The following is an 18,130-nucleotide window of genomic DNA, read 5'->3' as shown; positions in this document are numbered from 1 at the left end:
GCGGCCGTTGCCGCTGACACTGACGCGCGTGTGCCCCTTCCCCGCAGATGTGCGTGTGCTGCCTGCTGGCGCTGCTGGGGCTGCTGGCCCGGGGACCCGGCGCGGCGGGGGCCCGGAGCGCCATCACAGGCAAGTGGCCGGGGCCAGCCGGGTCGCGTCGCCGCGGGCCCGCTCTGCCCTCACGCCGAGCCTCTGCGCCGTGGTCGCACCTGCGTGACTGCTGCACGGCTGAATTTCTCGTTTGGGGGCTTGTCTGTAGCCTGGGAGGTTGGTTTGTGCTGCTGGGGCGCTGGGGAGGGGGGTGCGGCAGATGCTGGCCCGCGCTGCTGGCCCGCTGTTGGCCGACACCGTCCGCGGGGCTGGTGCGCGCCTACGAGCGCCAAGCTGCGCCTGCTTCGCTGAGCAGTCTCTGCGGCTTACGCCTGCAAAAAACTCTCCCTGGCTCCTTTTTAAAAAGTCTTTCCACCGAAACGGAGGCAAGTCCTAGACTTGTGCTCACAGACTTCTGCRCTCTCTAAGCCTGATTTTTCCCTAAAGAAAAGCTTTTAGGGGAATAGCGAGAAGGGGCTTCTGGGTTTTCTTGGCTTTTACTCTAATTTCGTGATACTGGCAGGTTCCATCAATATAGTGCTGATGCATGGTGGCGGCTTGTTTAGTTCAGAGGCCCCTACTTTCGTGCCCCCGATACAGATAGCAGAAATACCTAGGAGTGGAAACCATGAGACTTTCAGATGCAAACTGTTAGAGCTGTGTGAATACCCACTCAAGTCAATTTTGAAGTTAAGCAACCAAGTTTTTCAGGCCCGGGACATGAAGGAAACTTGTAGTCAGCTGTTGAGGTCTTCTGCTTTTCCGCTGTGTCACAGTCCAGCTCATCACAGAAATGATTAAGTCCATGCCACTCCTGTTTGTAGAAGAGCTGAGCCAGGGAGTGTTTCTGTGTTCAGAACTATCTACCTGGCTGATACTGTTAGAATAATATCAATATTCTTCTAGTAATATCAATAGATCTATAACTTTTTAATAACTTTTGTTTTATTCGCCAGCACAAACACTTGCTCCTTGTTACTCTGCTGACCTAAAGCCAACATCAGGGAGACTCATCTCAGCAGTCAGCTGCACCGTGCTTTTGGCGGTACCACCGCTGAACACCAGTACAGTTGTGTTCTGGGAATATAAAAATGGCCCTCACGAAGAATTCATCCTAAAGTATTATCTCAATAAACCTGTAAATACTACTTCTTCCTACAAAAACCGTACAAAGTTCAATGAAACAGATTTCTCTCTGCAAATGGTGCTACAGCTGGGAGACAGCGGAATGTACCGTTTTAGAACAGAGTCACAGGAAACGGACTGGTTCCAACTGGAAGTTATTGGTGAGTGACCATGATAATTTGGATAGTGACTCCATTACCTCATTTTTATGTTAAGTCTACCAAACTTTTGAATAGCCAACAGTGTGTGTTATCAGTCACAGAAAGGGGCAGAAGTATGGCTCTGTGAGTGTCTAGCCTTCCGCCTGTGAGCCAGGGTACCTCTGCAGTTCAGCCAGCCGGAGCATAATGGGGAATTTCTCTGATTCTGGTGGAGCATTTCACTCCAGGCAGGATGGAGCCTGTCGACATTTTTGTTGAGCTGCATTCCTCTCTTCTCTGCCGGTTGGAATTAGCTTTAAAAGCAGGCCTTTTTTCTCCTTCTTTAATTTAGGAATAACCAATTCAAATTGCATATAATAATTGCCTCCTCTCCTTTTCCTGAGCCCCACACTCCTGGCTTTTGGCTTGAAATGTGCTACTGCCAGGACAGTCTGCTGAAAAGGTACTATTGCTGTGCTCCCAGGGCAGTAGAAGCCTGGCCTGTGACTCGGTTTTTATCTGCTCACATTTTTGAAGTTATTAGTGGGTGGATAGCTTCCCTGTGCTTTGTGAATAACACCATATTGTAACAGCAAATCTAGGTGGAGCAAAGTGGAGCCCCTAGAAGAGTGATTTTCACTTTTTTATATTAGATACTCTGAGGCAAGGCTTTTAAGCCACTGAAATTTAAACTTTAAGCCACAGAACTTAAACTGAAGCGTGGTACAGCTCCAGTGAATGAAGGGAGCTGTGTGCAGGCACCAGCAAAGAGCTGTTATGTTTAGAGGCTTTCTTTGGGCCCTGTGGGCTGGGCAGAGGTTGGATAAGACTGAAGGGAGAGTCAAACAACATCTTTCACTCTGCCCTCAGTTTTTAGAGTAGTCAGCAGACCTTGGAGTAGGGAAGGGAGTCCTGGAAGTGCAAGTGGACTCTGATCTGGATTCACTTTCACACAGAATCACAAATATCCCTCTCACTGTTTCTCAAATCTGCTCGTGTTTTCCACTGAACAGAAATCCTCCCTCAGCGAGTCCTCCCCTAGCATGTGAGCTGCCTCACAGGCACAGACAGTCCACACTGGTCCACAGTGGGGAGAAATTGTTCAGATGCCCTGTGCAGAGAAGAGGAGGTTTTGCCTGCATGCTAGAGTCTCACTGTGCGAGGTGCACAGGTGAAAGCACATGGGAGTTGTTGGATATGTTGCTGGGTCTGTAGTGCATGGAAATGTACTCAAGCTGATTTGAGCTGATGCAGTTGCATAGTATGGAGTTCATGGAAATGCTTGGGCCTGTGCAGAGCCCCAGGCTCTGTTTGAACTTAGGGACATTCACATCAGATAGTTAGAAGCAGCTCTAGGCTTGCAAACTCTATGAAGCAATAGTTTGAATAGCTGGATAGGAAGGTGCTCTAGTTCTGACATCGAGGAACTGAGCAGTTGAATGCTGACAGTTGTTCCATGTCTCCCAGAACCACTGCCTGCTCCAGAAATCGTGGGCAACTCCTCTGTGAAAGCAGGAGGCAACACTAAACTGGTCTGCAACATCTCAGAAGGGAAGGCAGACTCCTACTGGTGGAAGAAGAATGGGGAGCTGCTGCTTGGGAGTGACCATTTCCAGTTTGTTCATAACAACACGTTGCATATCATTGAAGCGACAATGAACGACAGCGGCTACTATGCTTGTGTGGTCCGCAACAAAGTGAGCCAGAATGAAACCTCCTTCCTGCTTCATGTTCAGAGTAAGTGGGTGCTTCCTCCTGGTATCTGGGAAGGGAAACCCAGGAAACAACCAAGTGACCGGTCCAGTTCTGTGAGGCCATCTCAAATCTAAAGCATCCCCCCAAAAAAGAAATGTCACCTCTTCCGTTGAGAAGTGTTTCACAGCTTTCTCTTCCACACGTCCCCCGGGACTCCCTAGCCCCAAACACAACCCTCAGCTCCCAGCATTGGTGGAAATGAGCAGTGGGAATAGTGGGGCTTGGAAGGGCAAATGCCATCTGTGTTCCTTGTATTTCCTTGCACTGAGTGTAGCTGCCCAGTGGCAGGTTTTTGCTTGGAGGGTGTGGGTAGAAAGTAAATTCAGTCTGGCTACAAAGACTATGAGTTGTCTCTTTTACAGACGCTGCAAACATGGTCTTACCTGTGGTGATGGCATGCGTTATCGTTGGCTCTCTAATAGGTGAGTGCTGTGATTCACTCCTTACCCTGCCTTTTTGGCTTACTGCATTATCACTGATGGGTACTACGGCAGATATTGCAAGTAAGAAGGGATGGAGTGAGCGAAGGCGGCGTGGGGATGTCTGTGCTGAGTGATGTGATGCGCGGTGGCTGTGCACCTGGGTTTCCCCACCTGGGCACCCTGCAGGGAGGTGGCTGGCACTTTGTCACTGCCATTGTTTAAAGCAGGACATCCCCAGCCAGAGAATGTTAGGCTGGACTAAGGTCTGTGTGCGAAGGAACAGCTTTCACTCCCTGTGCTGCAGTCCCTGCTGGGTGGTGGGTCTGGTGGGTTCCTATATTGGGACTAATGCAGCAAGATGTAGCTTTTCTAGTAAAAACCTTCCCGTGCCCCCTGATTTTTCTCTGGAAACAAATAATTTTGTTCCCATGGTTTCAGGCCCTTCGTTTCCTTCCTGTGCCTCCCTGCTCCAGGCATGGGAGGAGAGATTGTCATGAGAAACTCTCCTGTGTGTCCAGAACAGGCATGATATTATATTTTACCTTCCTAATCTGGGCAAAACTCCCTCTGAAGTCCCATGGACCGTGACCAGCTGATGGATGTCCCACATCCCTTCTAGGGTAAAAGCAGTTTAGGCCCCTCAGTGTGGTCTGCTGTTGTTTTCTGCCCACAGAAGGGAAACATGCTTCCTGACTCAGTGGGCTTGTTTTTCTTCCTTTTTTGGAGCCGGAGAATGGTTTTTCCAGCCTGTCTCCAGTCCCTAGTAAAGTGGGGATTTTAATTCTCAGATTGCCAACCTCAAACTTGAAAAAACAAAATGCACAAGTCGGGACCTGAGAAAAGAATCTTGTGGTTTAAAATAGCAGTAGGAAGTTTTCTGTGGCAGATTTGTGTTTACTTTTTGCTATTGGATTAAATGTTCATGCTTTTCTATGTAATCACCCCAACCATTGTGTAGGTGCTGGGAAAACTGACCTGACTGCTTCTGCTCTCATCTTCCCCCATGACACTCCCCTCACACCTGCTCACGCATGGCCAGAATTGGTGTCTGGCTCTGTTCCCTGGCCTTTGGATGGGGCGGATGCCAGTTCAAGGCTGGGGCCAAGCAGTTTTCTGCAGGTCTCTGTAGAGAGGAGCACGGGGTTCCTCAAGACCAAACAGTCGAATACCAACCGGCTGCCTGCAGGCAGTGACCCTGTGTCAGGGAATGTTGACAGTTGCTCATCAGCTCCCTGCTTGATGTTTCCTGGTTGAGTGTTGCTACCCAAGAGGAAGAGGCACCTGCTGCTTCCTCCTTTGGGAAGTGGTGTCTGACAACCATCTGTGGAGTGTTTAATGGAGCCAACGAGTGTTTTGTTCCCAGGTGTTTTCGTCTGGTGTAGGAGGAGGGGCCGCTTTCGTCACCGTGTCTGTAGGTAAGATGCCTTGAGCCCCTTTTGCCCTGCCTGGGACTTGGGGATGGCCCTGCTCCTCCATTCCTAGCTACAAGCCAAAACCTGCCTTGGCTATAACTGAATAATCTTGACAAGCTGAAGGTGACGGGATCCTTGGCTAACCTGTGTCCGTAGCCACAGATCCACAAAACTCTGTGAGGAAACAGCCAGATGGATACAGTTAGATGCAGATGCTGCTGAGGGGACAGGCCCTTGCACAGACAAGGGAGACAGTCGAGGGGGGCCCATTCTCACTTTTCATGTAGCGTAAAACCTCTCAGCCCTTTCATTTCACTAAAGATGCCCCTTGTGCAGAGATCTCTGTGCTGACAGACCTTACAGCTGGGCAAAACACGGTTGCTCTCCCCACTTTATAAGTGGGGCAGTGGGGCACCAAAGGGCAAGGTGATGGGCTCTGGCGCCTGCAGAAGGCTGGTAGCAGTATGGGGGGAGGGGGGGAGGGGACGTTCATGTCTCCTGAGTCTCCAGCAGCCCTTTCAACCAAAGCGAGCTCCAGGCTGACTGCAGGTGCTGTGCCTGGCCACCCAGGTTACCAGGCTCAGCTGTAATTCAGGGGCCACTGTATTCAGGGGCTCAGGGGTTTGCTGTTCCTAAACACTTCCACTGTTCAGTCCCTGCTTGGACTTGATCCGGGAATGTTCTGACAGAATGGCCTAGGAAAGGGTGAGATAGCAGGTCTGATTTTCCACTGCCTGAGGCCTGATACTGCTGTTTAGCTCTGGCCAAGCTGGCACTGGGTGCCACCAGAGCAGTGGTGTTGTGCAGACTCTCCAGGCACAGTGGAAAGTGACTGCAGAATACAAGGYGGTGGGAAACCTCAGAGTTCCTGTAGTCCCATCATCCCCTTGTCCCATCATCTGTTATTCCTCTTCTGGCTGTTACTTTCACACTGGCTTTTTTATTCCCATTATGCCCTTAGCTCCTGTCTCAATTTATTCCATTGCAAAAGCAGCCAAGAAATTGTGCTGTGTTCTTTAGGAGAGCAGAATCTTGCCCAGAGAGGAAATGTTCACTTTCTCCAGGGTACACCTGTGGCTGAGGTGGGGCCAAACTCTGGCTTCAGTAATGCTTTCCAGACTGGTTTATAGCTGCAGCAGCCTCCAGGGTGGGACAGATGCAGGTGATGCATGGATGCACTCTCAAACATCCTCTTAAATATTTTTTGTAATTCTCCACAGCGCATCAGAAGTTTCCAGAAAGTGAGTGCTTCTTGAAATCTTCTAAGAACTAGCTCATTTTTCAGGCACATATGACCTGTACAAGCTGTACAACACTCAAAGTGTGTTAATTGAAGCATCCTGGAGGGTGAGGAAAGGGATACAATCTTGGGAAGCCTCATTCTATGTTGGGATCAGTCAGAAATAGCAGAGTTCTCAGTTGTCTTGTACAGCTGAATCCTATATTACTCAACCCTGAGATAAGTTTGCCTAGGTTGTTCCTAAAATCCCTGCTGCTTGGGATCACACTTCCCTTTGGAAATGCTGAGGAGGGTTCCTCTGGCCGTGTCCCAGGAATCAGGGCCCTTGAAGTTTACATGCAATTCCCCCCCACAACATGCACAGCGCTTCCCAAGACTCAGTGTAGACCTCCATACAGGCTTGGCCAGGTTTCCCATGTGGAATCCAGGCACATTGGCCCAAGGAGAGCTGTAACCAGAGCTACTGTTCATGAGCTGCAGCTTCTGTCATTGGCCGTTTAGTCCTTTTCTCTGAGGCTGAGCAGGAGGCTGAGTAGAGCAGAAGTCCAGGTGGTAAGCAGAAGTACCACTGTGGTAGCACACTGCTACCACAAGAGAGCCTATAATATCCTGCCAGAGCAGAGCAGCATCTTCCTGAGACCTCAGAGAGGGTCTACCAGGCAGCATGTTGCCTGTGAGTGATGGGTGGTGTCCACATACCAGAGGATGGGAGTGGAACCTGGCTTAGTACTCTATGGAAACCTCTCCTCTCTCATTGCAGGTGGAGGGCCTGAGTGACTGCACCTTGCTCCCTTCCTCTCACGTAGGTGATGGAGGCTACCCAGGGAGCACTGGACACCTGCCATCATGCACAGCGGTCTGATGCTGTCCCAGTCTCTTCTGGGCTCGCTTATTAATTGTTCAAGCTGCTAAAACCCACAGATACTTGCAGGACTTGTTTTACAAACAACACTGGCTTGGACTCCATCTGCATTGTCCTGTCCTTCCCAAGGCTTCTTGCACCTCTTTGGGGGAGAGGTAGGCTTGGCTTTCTCTGGAGCACTGTCTGTTTCTTTGCTCCAGGCCTCCTTACCTTTCGTGGCTTTCTCCAAAGGCTGTGGGGGCACTTGGAGAAGGGCTGATGGTTGTGGATAGAGCTACTATCCTGGCTGGGCAAACACATGGCTCTGGAGGCTGCTGGGGAGTGGCCACAGGTGCTCTGCTACTCCCTGACAGGAGACTCAATGGAACTTGAACTCCCTCACTGTGGCCTCAATACCTCCTGGTGTGCTGCTGTTTTGGGGCACTTGGGGACTTGCTGGGGTGTCTCGGGGCTGAGACCATGGGGCTTATTTTGTGCTTGGTCCTTGGAGGGAGGAGAAAAGGCGTGTTTTTGCTGTCATGTGCACTAGGAGTCCAGGAGATGAGTGGAGCCGGTTGAAGCCCACAGGGGATGGAGGGGTGGCATGTTAATGGATATGACCAACAATGTAGTTTTGTTTTGAAAAACAAACCCCAAAGAAATTCCTGCAACCAGCTGCTTTAGAGCAGCAGTGCAGCCTAACGTGCACGAGAGACATGGGTACACTCCCAAAGCAGTCTCTCCTGTTCCCTCAGCCTTGGACTCAGGAAGGATCTGAGGATGTGTCCTCATCTTCTGAGGATTAGCACATTGTTTGTACTTGTGACAGTGCAAGCTTGTTTCTCTCTTTTGCTGCTCCTGCAGGAGATGATGGTTGTGATCTGATTTGATATGGCCAGGGCAGCCTTTCTTTCCAGCCCCAAAACTCCTGCCCATGTCCCTTCCCCATGCTCCTTCTGTGGAGCTTTTCTGGGCTTTACTTATAAAAGCGATTGTTATAACTGAAATTACTTAGTTGGGGCCATAGCTTTTCTCTCTCAGCACTGACATCTTCACACTGGAGAAAACTGGATGCTTTCCTGGAAGCACTAGATCTTGCTAAGTGCCTTTCTGAATGTCAAGCTGGGGAGTTTGCACCCATCTTTCCTTCCGACAGGGAGTCCCACTAAGCCCAGCACCCTCTCTGAGCTGGTCCCCAGGCACTTGGTGGGGTCAGCCATTCTGAGTACTCTAGTCTAGCTACCAGATGATCACTTCTCTCCTAGAGTGGGGCAGCTGAGGGCTTGAGGACCTCTTTCCTGTTGGTCTGCAGGCAAAAGGGGAACAGGTCCCTCCACGTGGCTTCCAGGCTCTGCCCTGGGGTTGCTGGACCAGCCGATTGTTCCTATATGCAGTTTCTTTAGCTCCTTCAGAGACGCAGTTCAGCTTTACATAGCCAGAGGAAGAGAACTTCCCCAGCAGAGAAATACCTCAGTATGGCTCCTTGCTGAGAAAGCAGAGTTGTCCTGGCCTCGTCACATTCACTTGCTACAAGGAAGAAGACAGGAGAGTTGAGCTGTGCTTTCTTTGGTGTTTTGTTCGTGTAGGTGGTTTTTGTCTCCTGGTTGTTGTGATTGGATTTTGAAAGCAATTTCTGAATATTTAGCATTGTCCAAGGAAAACGCTAAAGCAGTCAGGAAATGGAGAGAGATGAGGGTTGATTTTACTGTGGTTTGTGTTTTGCCTGTAGACCATAACTCACTTCTACAGAAAAGGGCATTCCTAGCGACCTGGGAGCTCCGAGTTTCACTCTCTCTTCAGAATTCTGCCTTCTCTCTGGAGAAGAGTTGACCTGTTGACTGTTCCTAGGAAAATCCTTTGAAATGTAAGTTAAAGCTGACATGCACAAAAACAAAATTTCTGTGAAGCTGGTTTGAAAAAAAAAAAGTTGGAAATTGGTTGGTTGGTTGGTTGGTTGTTGCTGAAGAGTTCTGGTCACATTTGTGCTTTTTACTCTGCGGGAGAGTAAATTAACACGACTTGACTTTTTTGGGCTCTACCTGCTTTGACATGACTCCAGTGCACTAGCCTGAAAAAGGATGTAGCTGAGTCCTGTGTGCATTAGCCCCAGGGAAATAATAAATGTATGAAAGGGGCTGGCAACAAAGGGCCATCTCTCAGCCTGGAATTATGTTACAATTAAATTATTAAAGGAAGCGAAGCAGGTTGCGTGGATTAAACCAGATTTGGTTTTAAGCTGTCATATGGATTGTTCCCTGTTTTACTTGCAAACAAATACAGCCAAATGTTTGACAAAATATATTTTTTTAACTTTTCTGAGAGTTGTCTGTAAATCATTTTAGAGAAGTTGTTTTTTAATGGTCTTTTACTGCTAATAAAAGTGCATACATTATTCCAGTGTATATTGTTGTGGTCTTCAGACATGGGAAATAAACCACCCTCTGGCATCTAAAGCCTGCAGAAACTGCAGTGGGCTAGGGACATGCGCATGAGAAGAGGGACAGCCATAGCATCAGGTAGGGAATGGTTGATTATTAACTGTATTTTTCTTTTCTCTTAGCCTTTAACTTTGAAAAGACCTGATTTGTTTCTGCTTATGCTATACAAGAAAACTGATGTGACAGAGGTGTGGAGATTTGTAAGGAATTGTTGTCCTGAGCTTGGCAGTTTGTGTGTGTTCATTTTGCTTTTGCTCCCCTTTGCAGCCTCGCTCCTTCTGTGGGGGGCCTGGAGTTTGGGAACTGATCTGTGGTTAGAAAATAGCCTTGCTCCAAGTCTGGATGAGGATATATTTAACCTGTATCAGTTCCCTGAGTCACTGCGCCCTGGCAAACGTGAGATGTGGTGCAGCCCATAGGACAGCGTGGGTGTGGACAGTTATCTGGCACATGCACACCACTGGACATGGGGTGCACAAGACAGTGTGAATGAGGAGAGTGAAGGAATTTCTTTGTTTCTGTTTCACTGATCACTGACGCTCCATCAGGACTGTTGTCCTGCTGCCTGTTTTGACCCTGTGCATGCTCTTGTGGGTTGAAGAGACTGTTCTGTCTCCTTTTGCTCACTCACAACGGCACAGATTGGTGTCCCTCCGAACTTTCTATAGTGGAGCAAAGTGCTGTCCACAGGCTCCCCTTTCTCTAGCTATCCATCCTTCCTTCTTGCACAGATCACCAGGAAACAGAAACAACTGTGTTGGGAAGTGATGACACATGATTTTTCTGCAGAGCATCCATCACCTTTGTCTGAGAGATGTAATAATGCTGAGTGTAGGCTGCACAAGCACAGGAGCACGTCAGACATCCCTACCAGCGCTTTGGGTTGTGTTCTTGTTCATGTTTCCCACTGTGACTTGAAACAGCTGCAGGGGCTGTCCAATTTCCCCAACTTTCATGGGAAAAAAATCTCCTGTTGTGACCTGGAAAGGGAAGAAAAAAGATGCAATGGAAATAATGCTGTGAGAAAAAGATGGGCTTAGCGGTATGGGGACACAGTGTGGTTCCTAACAAGATACTTGCATTATTTTGCTACAGAACAGCTATGGGGCACTGTCCAGCCCTGCCCTGCTGGCTGCCAGCTTTTGTCCAGCTGTGCACTGTCTCCTTACCCCTTTGTCCTCTTTCCAGATGGGGCTTCTCCAGTCCCCAGGCGGATCCACTCTGCCTGACTTTGCTACAGCCCAGCAAGGCAGAAGGGTTTGACAGGAATTGTGTTTGTTTAGTTGCCAGGAAAAAGAAAAAAAAAATCTTTCTTCCCTCCTCCTGAATAAGTCTCTGACAATTAGCATTTTTAACACYTCTCAGGCTGTAGGAGTTGTCTTGGATTGTGATACCAACAGGCAGAAGCTGTGCATGTTCCTGAGGTGGAAGGGAGGAGGTTGGTGGCAGCGTGTGCGAGGGGCTGAGCATCTCCTCTTTCAGGCTCTGCCCAGAGAACGCATAGGGAGACACCAGAAAGGATTTTTGTCTTGTTTTGCAAAGTAAAGATTTTTGTCTTTGGGGTGTACTGGCAGTAGAGGCGCTCCTCTCCCCGCTGTCCTTGATGCCACTGCCCTACCTGGTCTCCACTCCCTGCCTGAGGGCTGGCTCTGCCCTGCAGCCTTGAAGACCTCCAGCTGCAGGGGCAGCCTAGGCTTTGCCACCCCAGTCTTCCTGATACTCATCACAGATAGCCAGCCCCACCCCTGAGGCTATGGGCAGTTGGGACTTCTCAGAAGAAACCAGCTTAGAGAGACAAGGTCAGAAATGCCTGTGGGATTCATGCTGTGAATGCTTTTTAGGGAAGGTTTTAGCCTTGGGGTTTATCTAGTGGCCTTTGAGTGCTTACATGTACTGTGTTTGTAATCAGAAAAGCTTCTTCTGTTCAAAGGAGATACCTTTGTGCATTGTGACAGATAAATTTGGTGGGGGTTTTGGTAGGAAAAAATAGACCTCTGGTAAAAATGAAAAGTATATTCAGAGTAAATAGATCCCTGAGTTCCTGGACAAGAGCATGTCAGAAGCACTGGGAAGTACCTGTTGGAGAGAAATGTATCCAGCATCCTTCTCCTCCAGATCTTCATGCTTGTGACTTTGTGTCCTTCCTCCCTGGTGTTTCTCTTCCTCCTGCCTGTGCAGTCTCAGCCAGTGTAGCAGTTAGCATGAGTTAGGCCTAGTTAGCATAGCTATTAGCATAAGTCTGTGAAGTTAAATCAACTTTTTGCTGCAGCAGAAATAGGTGAAATATGATCACTCACCTGTGTCAAGCAGCAGAACAGTTTTGGTGTGCTTGAGGAAATAGAGAGCCAAACTGTGTAAATAACCTGTTGATCACTAAGAAGTGCAAAAGTGTCCAGAATAAGCAGAATATGAGCACCAGCAACAGCAAATCAGAAAACAACAGTGCAATGGAATGGACTAATCATCAGTGAGCTATTCTCTACCCAGTCCTACAACTAAGGGCACATAAGGATGCTGGGGTAACCGAGAGTATCTGAAAGACTCCGGGGAAGAAAACTCCAGGACCCTGCACCAGGGTCCCAACCATCTCTCCAACCTCCAGCAAACCCAGGGAGCAGAAAAGAGCCCAGGGAAACCTCCCAACCATGTGCCGTGATTATGCACATTAAAGTGCTTTGGTGTCTGCATCCACTTAGCCTCCACGCTGTCATCTGGCCTTGAACCACAACAGCAGTCCCTCATCCTTTACTGCCTTAGCGCGCCTGCTCGCGGTATGTCTGATACCTGTGATGCTGGCAAGACCTGCCTGGTGTTACGGACTCTGCAGGCTGAACAGACCTGTGGGCTGGAAAGAGCTGTTAGCTACGTCAGTGTCGGGGAAAGTGCCAGAATGGTGTTTCCTCGCTGCACTTCCCTTTCTTTCACCGCTAAATGTCGCCCTGCTCCCCCAGGGCAGCAGACTCCAGCGGATCAGGGAGCCATGTTACCCACTACTATTTTTTTTTGCCTATCGCTGCCTTAAAGGAAAAACGCACTGACTTCGTGCACAGCCTACAAATAATACGCACTTCCTGTTTGCACTGTTTGCTATTTAAAAGGCCTTATGCATCCCCTGCAATCGCCAGGAGATTTATCACCATGAATTAGGCATTAGAAGGTTTCTGAGCATTTTGGGAGTAACTGGGAATTCGGTGGGAAAACCTGCTTCCCCTCCCATCCCCACATTTCTGGGCTGTGCAGTAACAATGCGTCTGTCTAGTATTTCTTAATTTTCATATCGCCGCTGAACGTGCCAGTTGGCAAGGCATATGCACAGCCAGTATGTGTAGCGATAACGCAGGACTGTGCTAAAAGCACAGTGTTGCAGAAGTGTTGCAGTGTTGTTGTGCAACAATAATATGCTTTATTTTATTTTTGCAGCTGCTGTTTCCTTTCTGTTGAGAAAGCAATAACAATTAGAAGCCCAAGTCATGGAAAAGGTAGCAGAAACCTCCAGCCATGATTCCTGAGCCACAAAGTCCTATGAGATCTCTCTAAGGCTTTCTCCTCAGGTCGATCCATAAAAGCTGCAGTGTCCAAACTCTTCTCTCTCTAAAGGGACAAGCATCAAGTCCTGCAAATTTCTACTCAAATCTCAGTGGTGTGAAACCCTCAGCCTGCCATGAGCCATTCTGTCTTCTCTGGCTGGCCCTTCAGAGCAGGCTGAAATCCCATCTGACCGAGGATGTCCCTTGCTCTCCAGAGATGGCAGAGCTAGGACCACCACATGGCACTGAAGCCTGCCTCTTCCAGGGGGTACAGCTGGGAGCTGGGACCACCACATGGAGCTGAGAGCTGCCTCTTCCAGGGGGTGCAGCTGGGAGCTGGGACCACCACATGGAGCTGAGAGCTGCCTCTTCCAGGGGATACAGCTGGAGAAGGGAATCCAGCTCCTTTGTATTGCCCAGCCTGGGTTCAGGGAGTTTTCTAAGGAACTTATTTTTATCCCATTAAAATGAACTCCATTAAAAGAGGCAATCCCATTAAAAGAGGCAACGGGCACAAACTGGAACACAGGAAGTTCCATCTGAACATAAGGAAAAACTTCTTTACTGTGAGGGTCACAGAGCGCTGGAACAGGTTGCCCAGAGAGGTTGTGGAGTCTCTGTCCTTGGAGATATTCAAAAGTTGTCTGGACATGGTCCTGGGCAACGTGGTCTAGGTGACCCTGTTTGAGCAGGGGGATTGGACTGGATGATCTCCAGAGGTCCCTTCCAGCCTCAACCATTCTGTGATTCTGTGAACTCAAGGACTAAAGGGAGAGGGACAGGCATGCTGGTGTGTTGCAGGGGTGAGCAGAAAAGAAGCTGTTATTTTCTTGACGTTGTTCTTGGCTTGTTGTCCACTGTTAGTGTGTGTGTATCGCCAGCCCTGTAGTCTCAGAGGTGCTGGTGCCTGCACGCTGGGCTTGCAGAGACTCTGCACTGATCGTTGCTCATAAAGAACAAGGGTGGCAGCGCCTCGGCCGTGCTTACCTCCAGCAGGGAGTTAAAGCATGTGCCTGTGACAAGGTGCCAGCCCCAAAGCCCAGCACTGAGGTTAGCACGAGGTTTGCCTGATTTCTGCCCCCTGCCTTTGTACATCGGCCTGGACAGTTGCATGGCAGATCCCAGCTGCATCCTGCACCTGGTATTTTCATTCCCTCTCTCTCACAGGGCGCTGGGTCACCCTGTGCTCAGGAAATCTCTCCTGTGCTTCCATGGAGGACTGCTTGCCTTGAGTCACCCTTATATGTTTTTTCATCTGTCAGCCAGCTTCTTTTTCATCTGTCACAGCTGCGCGGAGTCACCTTCCCTGTACTTCAGCAAAGCACTCCTGTGGATATATGGAGAAGTCAATGTGCCAACAAGACTTGTGCGCAGCACTCACCCCTGAATGGCTCCGGTTATCTTACTGCTGAGCTGTAGCATTTCGACCCTTTACTACATAACTAGAAGCAAAATTCTGTTTCTTTTTCCTGTGTGTTCCTTGCTGGCTGCACTGCCACAGGGCGATTAAATTATTCTTTATTCTTCCCCACAGATGTTGATCTACTTCTCACCGGCGTGCCAAAAAAAAAAAAAAAATTTGCTGGGCATTAAATCCAGGTAGGGTGTCTCTCCACGCTGACCTCAGCCTGGATGCAGAAATATCTGCACTAGAGGGTAACTATGAACCAGCCCCCTTCTTGGCACCAGCCCTCGTCCCCAGGAGCCTTGTGAGAGCACTTCCTGCAGAAAGTGGTGCAGTCTGAAGGTCAGTCTAAACCTCATCGCTCAGCCTAACTTAAGATGTTGCCCTGTAAATCTATAGTAATTACAGCTGATGCTGCCAGCACCAGCCCTCTTCCCTGTCCCATGACCTTGCAAGGCCCAGTTGCCAGTCCTCACTGCAGCCCAAAGTAATTCAGCTGCAAACGGCAGTTCCTTCCAAAGCCTGTTCCTAACTCTACTTGTATCTTATTGCCAATTAAATTAATTACTAACCAGGCTTTCATGCTGGCACCTTTCATCCTATGCCTGGAGGCCTGCCTTCAAGTAAAACCATGTCTTGCTCCTAATTCCAACCATACTTCTAGACTCTCCATGTGAATCCCAGCAACCCCAGAGGAAGCAAAAAGCCATCTCATCCACTCATAGCAGCCTTGTCTAGGATTTTGGAAGACCTTTCCGAGATTTGTCAGTGAACAGGGCTCTCGAGCCTTGTCCCCATCCACTGTTACAATCTCGAACCCTAACCCTGACCCCAGCTGAAGTCCAGTCTGGTGAATAAGCCCTGAGCACTACTTCACTCTGTAAGCGTGCTTTAAAGCGCGTAACTCAATAAGGCAGCTGGTTTCTGAATGTGGTTGTTTATTAGAAGGAAGTTTTATATATACACACATCTGAGGAGACTAGCAGAGGAGTTTTGAGTCTTCCAGGCACTTTCCATGCAGACACAGGGGAGCAGGCACAAAACCCTGAGACAGTCCCTGGGAATTGTCAGAGGGAGTCTGGAGCACACCCGACCACGGGCCGTGGTCACTGGGGGAAAACGGGGAGCTCAAAATTAGCCGGCAGCCCAGCGTGACGGCGCCTGACCGCTCAGGGCGGTGTGCTGGCCAGGCCCTGCTGGGCTCACGGTGCCTGGGAGCGGGCGCGCGGCGCCTTCGGGGGAACCGCTGAGCTGCGGGTCATGCCGCGAGGGACAGGGATATTCACTCTGTGCTGTGAGCGTGGCAGGCGTGACCCTGTTGCTGCAGCAGTTTCTCTCCCACCAGACTTAAAACCCGAGTGTTGAGCTGGCTGAGGTGTGACAGGGAGGTCATGGCCTGCTAGCGCCCCATGGGGTGGGTGTTCAGCCTAATTCAGAGGTGTTCCCAGATTCTGTAGCGTAAGGAAAGGAGATTGCCTCATTGCCTTGGAGTTTGTGCTGCTGAATTGGACTGTGAGTGCCAAAAGCAACAGTAAGTGTAGGAAGGAAGGATGCGCTCCTCCCCGGAAGGCTGTTATCCACCCTCTACAAAAGTCAGTGTGCTGCAAGCTGGGAAAGGCGAGAAGTTGGCAGATGCTGCAAAATCCTACTCAGTTTATCCCTTACACTTTAGAGAATGGTGTTCATTTCCTCAGCATTGGTGTGCAGTGACTCTTTAGTGAAGAAAAAGCAGTTATTAACACTGAGGCCTTGCCCTGCTCGTATATGGCTGGGAGGGTTCAGCCTGCACGTTCCCCAAGGCTCAGCTTTATAACAAACTGCTTCAGAGCAGCTTCGGCCCACTGAAGTGCTCTTCTCAGAGCATGCAGTGGAAGAGCTAGAGCTTGCCGGTGTCCTGGGCTCCTCTCCTGTTCTGAGTCTCTGCCGAGGGGCTCATGACACCCTGGAGCTGCCCAACTCCTAGCCATAATGGGAAATTTTTATAAGGTCTCACTGGAAAGCAGCCATACCTATTTTACTGTTTGCAGCCATGCTTTTCTGCTAACCCTGCAGATGGAAAGTCTTAGCTGTTTTGCACCTCTGATGAGTCCCAGGTCCTCTACTCCGGGTCTCTACTACTCCTACGTGTGCAGCATGCTCACCTGCCTGTATCTGGCTTGTCTGCTAGCCCACGTCAGCACGCTCTCATCCAGCACACCTACTCATCGCCACAGTGCTTGCTCACACTACTCAGGTCTGAGTTCCCTTTGAAGCTTGCGGAGCCCTGCAGCCTTTCACTGCTGTGATGAAGCTGGTTGCCATGGCTCCGTGGGGGGATTTTCTTTGCTGAAGTCTGTGGTACAGAGGTGACTTAGCTCTCAGCCACTGCTCAGTATGGATGTGATGTTGTTACAGCAAATGGCTTTGAAGTAAATTTTAAACTGACCAATGCAGATAAGCAACCAATATGATTTTGCCATTTGTATGTATAGACCTTTCAAACCATGGTCAGAGATGTCATTGCTCAAGTAGTTTAAGCAGGAGAGGTTCAGGGTACTTCCAAGTACTGCTGGCTCACCACTCATCGCAGAGGCAAGGAAATATTTACAAGGCTGGGGCCGGGAGCCTGCTTTTGCCCTTGTACGTATTAACCAAGTACAACTCCACAGGCAGGAAAGCTTTTAAGTCCTGTTCCTCTCAAGTGCCACAAGGCAGCGTGCCATTTGTCAGGAGCCTTGATCTGGGGACGGAGCTTCTACCTTGAACGAGGCACCCGGAGCAGAGCATGCAGCTTGTGGTAAGCACTGCTTTGGCCTGGGAGGGCTGCTGGGGCGTTCCCTGCCCTGGGGAGGTACTTTCTCTTGGAAAGTACATGGGTTTGATGTAATCCAGAGAATTGGTTTTAATTTCGAACGCCTCCATTGCACCTCTCAATCAGCATCCTAAACAAGCCATGCCTTGCCAGCATTTTATTTTCAACCAGGGCATTACACTGGTGGAGCAGCTCATGTGAGACTTCATATAGATTTTTGTGGGTTTACGACTGCTTCCAGCAGCAGCTCTGACTGAACTGAGCAGTTGCTTGCTGAAGCCTAAATGCCATCCAGGGGCCAGCCCTATCCTCTGGGAGCCTGGTGGGGGCTTTGCTGTTTAGGCTTTTATTGAGTCTGCCCTGGTACATATTAAGCTCCTGCTTTCACTCTTCTGGTCTGTTCATCTCTGGCGATGCGTGAGGCTCCTGGGCTGTGCCTGGAAGTGGGAAGGAACCGGGGAGGGGGGTGTTTCCTTGGTGCTTGGCTCAAGGTGTCGGGGTCCTGAGGACACTAGTTGGCCTTAATTGCCCTGAACAGCTTCCTGTGGGGCCCCCACCCCATGCACCCATGGGCCCAGGAGCCCCATATCAGCTCAACCCTGGGCCTTCGGTCCTGGCCTGAGCTAAGTTCTAGCAGTGCCAGTCTCCTGCTCCGCCACCACCTTGCCCTGGCTGTATCGGTGCTGCAAAGTGACCCCTGTGCCCTAAGTGCAACGGGGGACAGAGCTGTGAGGGAGGGCGCTGGGTCCAGCCTGGCGCATGTCTGTGGGGCCAGGGGATGCCCACAGTGCAGCGGCGGCTGTAGTCGCATGTCACATTTAGAGAGCTGGCTGCAGTTGTATGTGCGTGTCAGTCTTCGCTGGTGCCAGCATGAGATTTCGATGGGGGAGACGGAGCCTCTTCCCTGGCTTTGTTCTAAGATCTGCAGCCCCCTCCTTGCTCAG

The 18,130-nt window shown here is 49.9% G+C and overlaps 1 protein-coding gene and 1 long non-coding RNA gene across 5 annotated transcripts in view; one reads left to right on the top strand and one right to left on the bottom strand.

Moving 5' to 3' along the window:
* The first annotated feature begins 29 nt into the window (after positions 1-29).
* The window catches only part of LOC112978181 (HEPACAM family member 2-like), a 27,076-nt gene continuing 8,975 nt past the window's right edge, over positions 30-18,130 (top strand). Inside the window, exons 1-7 of one of the 4 annotated variants that reach the window (XR_003257771.1) lie at positions 30-129; positions 1,047-1,376; positions 2,823-3,092; positions 3,473-3,532; positions 4,896-4,947; positions 6,945-7,201; positions 8,755-10,418. Coding sequence is in view for 3 of the 4 variants with exons in the window: in XM_026091412.1 (XP_025947197.1) it covers positions 48-129; positions 1,047-1,376; positions 2,823-3,092; positions 3,473-3,532; positions 4,896-4,947; positions 6,165-6,189 (819 nt within the window). In the remaining variant the exon portion in view is untranslated. Of the gene's footprint in view, positions 130-1,046; positions 1,377-2,822; positions 3,093-3,472; positions 3,533-4,895; positions 4,948-6,164; positions 6,920-6,944; positions 10,419-18,130 lie in introns of those variants that run through there. The other 3 variants (XM_026091420.1, XM_026091412.1, XM_026091434.1) reach the window with 3 other exon arrangements.
* On the bottom strand, positions 10,368-12,399 carry LOC112978190. The gene is made up of 4 exons (XR_003257772.1): positions 12,248-12,399; positions 11,761-11,836; positions 11,540-11,675; positions 10,368-10,443 (listed from the first exon to the last, which is right to left on the bottom strand). It is a non-coding gene; the product is annotated as an uncharacterized LOC112978190 (long non-coding RNA).

Source organism: Apteryx rowi, unplaced genomic scaffold, assembly GCF_003343035.1.
Source record: "Apteryx rowi isolate R43461 unplaced genomic scaffold, aptRow1 scaffold_1212, whole genome shotgun sequence".
NCBI lineage: Eukaryota > Metazoa > Chordata > Aves > Apterygiformes > Apterygidae > Apteryx > Apteryx rowi.
This window is presented reverse-complemented; position numbering and strand designations above follow the sequence as displayed.